This window comes from Engystomops pustulosus, chromosome 1 (genome assembly GCF_040894005.1).
Source record: "Engystomops pustulosus chromosome 1, aEngPut4.maternal, whole genome shotgun sequence".
In the NCBI taxonomy this organism is placed as follows: Eukaryota; Metazoa; Chordata; class Amphibia; order Anura; family Leptodactylidae; genus Engystomops; species Engystomops pustulosus.
Genome location: NC_092411.1, coordinates 183,036,791 through 183,047,722, shown reverse-complemented (window position 1 = coordinate 183,047,722; position 10,932 = coordinate 183,036,791). Strand labels below are relative to the sequence as shown.

General features: G+C 34.6%; 1 protein-coding gene across 1 annotated transcript in view; it reads right to left on the bottom strand.

Moving 5' to 3' along the window:
• Positions 1–1,390: 1,390 nt before the first annotated feature.
• FGF5 (fibroblast growth factor 5) overlaps positions 1,391–10,932 on the bottom strand; it is a 42,689-nt gene continuing 33,147 nt past the window's right edge. Inside the window, exon 3 of the mRNA XM_072126589.1 lies at positions 1,391–1,870. Within this exon, the coding sequence (XP_071982690.1) occupies positions 1,520–1,870 (351 nt within the window). The 3' untranslated portion in view covers positions 1,391–1,519. The remainder of the gene's footprint in view (positions 1,871–10,932) is intronic.

Here is a 10,932-nt window from a genome sequence, read left to right as displayed (position 1 = left end):
GATGTTGCAATTGGAAACTTATTAGCCTGAAGAACACATTTTTATTGATATGATTTGTACTTACAATGTTTTCTTACTAGTCTTCAGTAGTGGGTGTTTTTTCATAATTTTTATCATGAAACATTTCAAACGGGTTGTGACAACTAATAAAGAGGTTGCAACAACTATTAAAGGTATTGTTGGTCTAACGGCTGATTTAACTCCATGATGGAGAAAACAGGACCCCCCAGCAATCCAGAGAACAGAAGTCCTGTTCTGACTAAATGATGGAGCTGCAGGTTGAGTATTGTCACTGTCTATGGGATTGTCGGAGAAATACCCAAACGTTGTGCTCGCCAATTTCTGCCTAGCCATTAAAATTGAAAGTAACCTCATAACTCATGCTCTTTCTTCCTCTATACCCATCAGTGAGAACAGAACCCCATTCCTGTGATTGGAGATGGTCCCAGCATATGGTTCCTCCACCCTATCCTGTGGCACCTTTAGAAATATTTTTACTTTGATAATGTGTTCAATGCATATTTAAGCATGGTTATCTCTTTGAGAGTTATGAATGTCTTCAATATTTGATCAGATGCTTCTCAACACTGCCAATTCATGTTTAGGAAGAGTTATCCAAATGCGTAAAACAATATGCTGTTTGTATCCGAGTCCCAATCGAGTCCCAAAATGCACCCATATGTACATCTGTTAATTTTTATTACACTTTGAATCATAACCACTGTGGATTGAATTCTCTTCATTAAATCATAAACATTTACCTTTTTGTGTTTTCACTGCTTAATCTTTCTTCCCATTGAACCTTACCTGAGTTCTTCTACTTAAAATTGGAACAACTGAGGGTTTTCAGTCTATGTGTGGTCTCAGAAATGCTGCACACTGAGGAGATGTAGAGTAGACTACATGAAAAGGGGATTTTTTTTTAAAAAAATGATGTTGTTAGCTTTGTGATGCATAGGTATATAAGTAAAAGAAAAGTAATTGTAAATGTATCTTACCAAATGTTATAGTATTTTTTTATTTTCACTTGTGTGGCATATAAAGAATATATATACGCAGGGCATCAATTCTATTTGTAACTGTTCATAAGAACTGTACAAGTCAAAGTATGTATTTTGCATTATTTCGATAAATATTATCTTAAATTACCCAATATATGCTGGCCTAAGCCATATAAAAATCATAGTGTACTTTTCCTACTCTGAATGTACATTTGCCACCATTTATGTCAGCAGTGCACCTTCTCACTGGCTAGAGGAACGAAGTGCAGAACACAGCCATTGGGGCAGATTTATCAAGCAGTCTGAAAGTCAGAATATTTCCAGTTGCCCATGGCAACCAATCACAGCTCCCCTTTAAAATATTCATGAGCACTGGTGAAATGAAAGCTGAGCTGTGATTAGTTTCCATGGGCAACTGGAAATATTCTGACTTTCAGACTGCTTGATAAATCTGCCCCATTGTGTTGAGTTGTATTGTTCAGGAAGATATAACTTCTCCATTATTATTCTATCACAATTTATCCAAATCTGAACTTCAGCCTATATCGGACAGGGCTGGTTTTCTTCTTTGGTGGGTGGACCACAGGCTTGACTTTCACAGGTACATGAGAAGTCTTTTTCTTTTCAGGTACTTTAACATTGAATGAGAAATCAGGTGGCTCTATATGTTTGATCCTAGGAAGGAAGTGTGTTGATATATGTTGTGGTTTCACTCGAGGACTGGATCCTTTTTTGGCTTTGCCTCTTTTATTCAGTGCCACATACCATCTTCTGCCAGTCTTTTGAGTTCTATAGGTAGCTGAGGCATAAGTGTTATAGCTGTTTTCTTGATATCGCTCCATAAATTTGCAATCTTCTGAAAACTTAGGCTGCAAAACAAAAAAAGTAAAAAGCTTTTATAATAATTTAAAAAATGTTTTTTTTTTACAAAAACAAAAAACCTGTTTACAGATCAAGCAAATATTGACTTCAAATATAGAAACATTTTTGGAAAGGAATAACCTGAACTTATATTTATGTCTTCCTTACCCAGATCAATCTGAGAGCACGCTTTCTCTCTGAATGTCATAAATTGAGAGTTTATTTTTTACATATGGAGGGCGAGGATGAACCTCTTTTCCTAAAATAGCTGCATATTGACACTGAGACTCAGAACTTCTCCAAAAAGTTGCATGTAACATGTAAAAAATACACACACTCCTGAATAAAGTTTTTATTTCACACCATCCCTCCAATATTTATACCTATATTATGGTGTTCTTACTCAAATTCTTATGAACCGCTGGAGTTTCTGTTGTTGCGTTGCTATGGTCCATATATAAAACCCTTATTACCCCAAGTGACCTTTGTTATCTTAGCTTGGTTTATTGATTAGATAGTTTTTTTATTTGGGTTGCTGCTTTGTAAAGGAGTGTAAAATAATATGTCAAAAAATTCTTTCTCCTTTACTGCATATTTTGGTGAATATACACTTGTGGATATGTATGAACTAAATGGGGGTTATTTACTAAGGGCCCGATTCGCGGTTTCCCAACGTGTTACCCGAATATTTCCGATTTCCGCCGACTTTCCCTGTATTGCCCTGAGTTTTTGGCGCACGCGATCGAATTGTGGCGCATCGGCGCCGGCATGCATGCGACGGAAATCGGGGGGCGTGGCAGTACGGATTCGGAAAGACCGCCGCATTAAAAAAGAAGTGTTGCGGAACACGCACTTACCTTCAACAAGTACAGGATCGTGAACTCCGGCGGGCCTCGGCGGACTTCAGCGCAGCAGCGACACCTGATGGACGTTGGACACTGCAGAGAACGCAGCGACACCGCAGAGAACGCGCCGCAGGATCGCGAATGGGCCGGGTAAGTAAATCTGTCCCAATGATTTGTACATATTTGAGTGGAAATTTTACATTTTCATGTAATTGTTATATTTTAAGTTTCATAAAAGTGACTGTGTATATTAAAAAGTTATATTTTTATAAAAGGTAAGCTGTGCTTTCTATAAAAAATTTTGATAAGATAAAAGCTTTTTTGTGTGTGTGTTATATGTATTTTAACACATTTGTGGATTACAACCAAATATTTAATAGCTTTTGGGAGTATACATTTTTGCTGGTGTTGTGTATTGTTTTATATATAAATCAGATCACTTTGACTTACTATTTTTGCATTCCTGTTTTAGTGTAAACCTAATCTTTGATGTGTGTTTTATGTGAACATGTTTGTTTTTATGCATTTTTTAAAAATTATTTGTCACAAAGTTGGATGAGGGTGGAATGAGATGTCAACTAATAAACAAGACAAATGCAATCGCCAGATTCTTTACTTTCAAAAAAACCATTTTAGGGGTACTTTACTTTTAATTGCTGTATTTAAATAGCTGTATTTTGTAGGTTGTAACTGTTTAACCCCTTCCCAACACGCGCCGGGTCCCGATGCATGGAGAGGGCTCGCGGGCCGAGCCCTCTCCATAGCCGGTGAGTATTTGCTGCATATTGCAGAAAAAGGCTTACCGGTAACACCTGCGATCGGTGCTTTCACAGCGATCGCCACCAGCAATACTGCCAAAGGCTTCAAAAAGATGGCGCCGCATGGGCCGCCATCTTGCCGCGGATCTTCGCTCTCCGATGACGTCACGGGGAACAGTGATCCGTTGCCATGACAACTTCGGGTCTTACGAAGGCCCGAAGCTGTCTCGTTTTAACCCATTCATTACAATGTGCTATCAGCACATTGTAATGAATGAGGAGTAAAATCCCCATATACTGCCATATTGCAGTATGGCAGTATATGGTAGGATCGATCAGACAACCTAGGGTTAAAGTACCCTAGGAAGTCTGAAAAATAGTAAAAGTTAAATTAAAAAAAAGTTAAAAAAAAAATTCTAATAAAAAAAACTAAAAATTCTAATCACCCCCCTTTCCCTAGAACTGATATTAATATTAATAAACAGTAAAAATCATATACACATTAGGTATCGCCGTGTCCGAAAATCCCCGATCTATCAAAATATAATAACGTTTTTTTACTGCGTTTAACCCCGTAACGGAAAATAGCATCCAAAGTCAAAAATGACATTTTTTTGCCATTTTGGAAAATATTAAAAAATTAATAAAAAGTGATCAAAAGGTCGCACAGTCCTAAAAATGATAGCAATGAAAACGCCATCAAAAGTCACAAAAAATGACAGCACCCACAGCTCCGTACACCAAAGTATAAAAAAGTTATTGCCGCCAGAAGATGGCAAAATTAAAAAAAAAAATTTGTACCGGAGGTTTTAATTTTTTTAAATGTATGAAAACATTATAAAGCCTATACAAATTTGGTATCCACGTAATCATAGCAACCCAAAGAATAAAGTAGATATGTCATTTGGGGCACACAGTGAAAGCTTTAAAATCCAAGCGCACAAGAAAACGTTGCAAATGTGTTTTTTCACCATTTTCACTGCATTTCACTGAATTTTTTTCCCGCTTCCCAGTATGCGCCGTGGGATATTAAATACCGTCACTACGAAGTGCAATTTGTTACGCAGATAAGCCATAACAGAGCTCTTTATGTGGAAAAATAAAAAAGTTTTAGATTTTTGAAGGTGGGGAGTGAAAAATGGAAGTGAAAAAACTAAAAAAAAGGTCAAGTCGTTAAGGGGTTAAAAAAAAAAGCTGAAAAGCTGCTTTTGGTTATTTCAGTTTTAGTGATATCATTATTATTTAATTATGTGGATATATGACTACGAGGTATCTATGAGCATTACACATGTTATTCTATTACATTTAGGATATGTGAGAAATGATATTTAGCCATCATAGAAGTATTTATTAGTTTTGTATAATATTTAACATTTTCAGTCAAAATTGCATAAAGGTGTCAATGTCTATAAACTCCTTAATGCAATTTTGAAATTACGCTACAAAATCTAAAATGGCCTGGCTGATCATACTGTCAAACTATAGTATGGCTTTATATAGGGATTTTACTACTCATTAATTGCCACTGGCACATTGTAACAAACGACCAGTAATCATAGAGCCTCGGGGCTTACAGTTTAATTTAAGCCAACATGGAGTTTATATTTTCCACTACTTTTGTATATATTGAAGTTATTAATTATCTTTTAATGTTTTTTAAACCTCTTAAGAACCACATCATCTGTTTTTTTGCATTTCCATTTTTACTCCCCATCTTTAAAAATCCATAACTATCTTCATAGCTGTCCATCTATCTTAATGTGCTAAGCGTTTGGTTTCTCTGTACAGAGCATTACTACAGATCTTCTTTAAACCCAAGCTATTAGCTATGGTAAATTTGTAAGTTCCTTGCACTGGTTTATGACCAGAAATATTTATGTATTAGAGTAATATTAATACTAGCCTGGCCATTCATCAATATATTTATTCTATATTTGAAGATGTACATTCATCAATGTGCCTAGATGTGGAATACTACCAATGAAGCTGTTGGCTTAGATATCTATGCATATACTACCATTATGTGGTGCTAATTGCACAAATATTCACACTAACATTAATTTGTTTTTATTGAAAATACTAAGGCGCGCAGATCCTCTGAAGTGTAAGAGGATACTTTCTCTAATTTGTGATCATTAAATGAGAAAATATAGTATGGTCTACAGACTCATCTGTATCAGGTTGCGTCTTTGTGAATTCTGTGGCTTGCGGCCAAAAGACATCTGCCCTCCAGTTTTGGAACAATGAAAATGTTTAAGAGTGGGGATTTTCAGTTTGTTCAATTAAACCTTTGTTAAACAAAGAGGTAATTTTAGACCCAACATTTATGTGAAAAGTAAAATTGGAAGACTGTAAATATTGATTACAAATTACTTACCTTAAAGGGAACCTGTCATCGGGAGCCCTTTTTCTGACTCCACCAAGTCCCCATGAAGAATAGTGTGCACATTGCCGAAGAGTTTTTATAGTAAAACCGGCTTTATCCAAAAAAAAAAAGATAATTAGATGAAAGTTTACCTTTCTCTATGCCCCTAGTCCCATGGGAGTGGCCAGTGTGGAGTGCCCCCACACCCACCCTTGGGGAGCCACTCTGATTCCATTTCAATGAAAAAAAAATTCTATGTCCCCTATATCTCCTCCATCCACTTCTATGCCCCTCAGGGTGTCATACTTGTCTGCCCCATTTCTCAATAACCACTCCCAAGAGACCAGGAAAACAGCTCTGCATACAAAAAGGTAAACATTCATCTCACTTATCTTTTTTCTGAAAAATCCAGTTCAACTATTAAAAACTCTTCATACTATACTCTTTCTACTATAAAAAACTGTATTCTCTATGACAGTGATGGTGAACCTTTTAGCGATCAAGTGCCCAAACTGCCAGCCAAAACCCACTTATCTACCGCAAAGTGCCAACATGGTCATTTAGAGCAATATTACCTACATAAGGGCCAAATAATACTGCCACATGTTTACCACACTATTAGTATGCATAACACAGACATATACAGTGCACACATATATACAGTATGCATAACACAGACATATACAGTACACACATATATACAGTATGCATAAACCAGACATATACAGTACACATATATATATATATATATATATATATATATATATACACAGTATGCAGAACACAGATATACAGTACACACATATATACAGTATGCATGGCACATATATATATATACACATATACACACATATATACAGTATGCATAACACAGACATATACAGTACACACATATATACAGTATGCATAACACAGACATATACAGTACACACATATATACAGTATGCATAAACCAGACATATACAGTACACACATATATACAGTATGCATAAACCAGACATATACAGTACACACATATATATATATATATATATATATATATATATATATATATATATATATACAGTATGCAGAACACAGATATACAGTACACACATATATACAGTATGCATGGCACATATATATATATATATACACATATACACACATATATACAGTATGCATAACACAGAAATATACAGTACACACATATATACAGTATGCATAACACAGACATACAGTATGTCCACGTCTTATTAAATTAGGCTAACCTCTTAACGCTCAGCATCCAATATACTGATCGTTTCTATGGCAGCCCTAGGGACCCCAGGGCTGTCCGCAGGCGGTGCCTGTAAGATCCCATCTGTGACAGGATCTTAAAGGCACAGTGTCAGCCTATGCATGTGTAAAGACTGGCTTGCTTAATCATCTACAATACATCAGTATTGCAGGGTATTATCATGAACAAGCAATCAGATGATTATTTGTTCATGTCCCATGGTGGAACAAATAAAAAAAGTCTCTCTTTATATTTTGCAACTGTGTAAATTTTAGGGCTAAATGAATATATTACCGACAAAATTAGACCGTTCTAAATTTGAACTCCATTTTGTTTTAATTACTATGCAGCGCTCAAAGGCTTTAAAAATCTTCCTAAAAGCAGTTTTAGAAGTTTGAGGGTGTACTTTGAAAATGGGTCAATTTAGAAATTTTGTAATTAAAATTGAAATCTTAGTTCGATATATACAGATAAAATGACTTTTAAAGAATAATAATATTCTTTATTTATATAGTGCCATCAAATTCTGCAGGGCTTTACAAATCAAAATGATAGAAACACAAAGTTAAGATATGGGAAAGGTTAGTAAGTAACTAATTTCGGTTGTAAAACAGATAATATCAACAAATGACGAATTTCTCAAAAAAATATCATTCTTCATATATAATAATGCTGCATTTAGTGTAACAAAATTTTAGATATTTTCTTTATTCTGAAATGAATAGTGCAATTGATAATAATAATAAACTAAGCAATATTTCCAAAAGCCTTCATAAGTCTGTACATAGCAGAAATATAAGGATACAAGGCTAAAGATTGGCTCTTTATATATCTAGAGAATATTTCACTTAACATATGAGCTTCGTAAGTACAAAGACGAAGACGAAAAGTAACAAAAAGTTATACAGTTTTCCAATATATGTCTGCATCATTTACGTGCAGTTTTCTAGATCTCTGCTTGATTATTGTAATCGGGGCTGAGTGTTATAATGAGCCATGCATCTGTGTCGCATCACATGACCATGGGCAGATTTCTATCCACAGGAAGTGAACAATAAAGCTTACTATAGAATGACAGCAAGCTGAGATCTAGAAAACTGTGAGAAATTGATTCAAAAATTATACAGGAAAATTGTGTAACTTTTCATAACACAAACAATATCAATTATTCGCTAAAAGTGAACAACCCCTTTAAGTCATCAGAAACTTTATTAGCTTATTATCTATCAGTCACCTTGTGTACAAAATCAAACTTTAAGTATAATCATTTAAATGTTTAGTTATGCTTTAAAAGACATAGAATAATGTAGATTGTATCCCTACTCCATGATCCAGACAGCAGTTGAAATTCTATTTAATAATTAAAGATTGCTTTATAGTATAGAAGCTGTTTTACACAATGTGACAAGCTAATAAGATCTGTATAATATGAAAGAAAATATGTTTGTATGAGATACTTTACAATACAATGATAAGAAATCACATTAAACCTGCACGTGTTAAATAATGATGAAACAGAATTGAATTTGTTTATTCAGGGCAACGTAGCGAAATCCACAGCATAACGTACTCTATCTGCAACTGTTACCAATTGGTTTACAAGAATAATGATGTTACAAAAGTGTTAAGCAGTCTAGACAGGTGCAAGCCAAGTCACACAAATAGAAGTGACCTGGCACATATATCTATTTCATTCTGCCAACACATAAGTAAATATATTATGTAAATAACGTATAATTAATCTGCTGTATTTTAAAAGTAGACACAATAACCCTACTATGAATCAATAGATGGGATGTTTTGTGAACCATTAATTAATTATTATACTTGATCATATGAAGCATACACTGATAGCACAAGTGTAAAGCATGGGATGTACAGTAGCAAACATGTTAGAAACCTAGAGTCCTAGACCAGATAGAAGGACTTCAATCAGTCAGTATATGTTAGAATTTTAATCCTATTTCCAGATAAATGCATAAATACTGAATAAAAACATTTTTAATTTATACAGTCTAACAGAAATGTAAACTCTAAAATCAATGTAAATTTTGTATCTTTTTAATAAATTAAGATATTTTTAATGAACTCATCATAGATTGTAAGCTCTTCCGAGCAAGTCCTTCATTTCCATCTGCTGATATGCTCTATAATGTCTTATTTGTCTGTATATGTGCCTCATGACCTAATAGCTCTATATAAATGAAAGATTTATTATCATTATTATTATGAGTTATTGTAACTCATAAAAGACATCGGGGGAGATTTGTCACTACCTTTCTTCAAAATGTTAAAACCAAAAAATCTCAGATTTTAGTGCAATATCGGTTAGTGCACCTATTTGTGACATTTCCACATTTGCACCGCAACTTGTGGTGAACTGTTTTTCAATGCATTTGTTGTATTTATGTTACAAATCCAGGTGTTTGGACTAAAGTTAGATGGACTTGCCAACAAGGACTTTCTTAAAAAAATGCAAAAAAGTTGCAAATGCTAGACAGCACTAACCTGTCTAACTTCCCCATCTTGAAAAAGATTTCAGATTTAAAAAAATGTTAAAAGTTCATTTTAGTCAGCTATGTAAAAATGCAGTACAAAACATTTAGGATATAAAATACTCTATTTAGAAATATCAAAAGTTTTGCAAATTAGGAAAGACAAAACTGCTAATTGCAATTTATTTGTTTTGAAAGACATTTTAATTTAAAAAAAAATCTGCCGGTGAGCTGTTTTTCAGCTGCAATATGAAGACAATATAACCAAAAACATGATATAAATAAAGGCGAAGATTTATCGGACAGCCATCTGTGAGACTTTTTTTGTGGAAAAATTGGAGATTTTTTTTATTTAAGTTGTACCTCCCACACCAGGGAGACTAACAGGAACAGGTGCAATCTAACAAAAGGAGAATCCACCTAAGACAAATAAGACTAAGAAACTAGACAACTAGAAAACTAGAAAGAGAAAAGATAAATCTCCCCCATTATCTCAAAGCAAGGGTAAAGGTTGGCACTGTGAAAAAGTGGATTAAATACAATGTGGGTGCAGGTTTGTGAAGATCGGGCTCAAGACCCCAAACTCCAACAAATCCAAAAAAGGAAAGCAGCACTCTGTCTCATTCACTTATTATTCACATGTGGATAAATAATTGAATGAGACGGAGTGCTGCTTTCCTGTATTGGATTCCCCCATTGTCTGTATTATTAAAGGGATCCTGTCATCAGGCTTTTACCATTATACCTAATGACAGGTCCCCACAGAAGTCTTTTTACTGTTCTTTATTCCATTTTCATTATAAAAATCTATAGCTTGAATCTTTATTGAATTAATTTTCAAAAAGTAGCTGAAACCGTTCTAGCAGAATCATCAATTCAGAAGGGGCTTGTATTTTCTTCTCCAACATCTCCCTCATCCGGTAGACTAGTTGAAAGGTATAATTTAAGGTCCCAGCTACAGTAAAACAAAAAACTTTCTTTATTAGAACATATTAAAAAAAACAGCAACATGACTATCTGTACTAAACATTTGATGCGTTTCAGGCAAAAGAAATAATCACATGCCCTCATCATCTCCCTCATCCCACCGCCCTCAGGAATTTCTCTTTAGCGAGGTGCTGGGGGAGATTAATCTTTTCGTTTTCTAGTTGTCTAGTTCCTTTTTTGTGTAGTTTCTTAGTCAAATTAGTCTTAGGTGGATTCTCCTTGTGTTAAATTTCATCTTTGCCAGTTAGTCAAACATTACTTCCTGGTGTGGAGGATGCAATCTTTTTCTTTAAAAAGTCGCAATTTTTTGCGCAAAAAAAGTCTTACAGTTGGCTATCAGATGAATCTCCACCTTTCCTTAT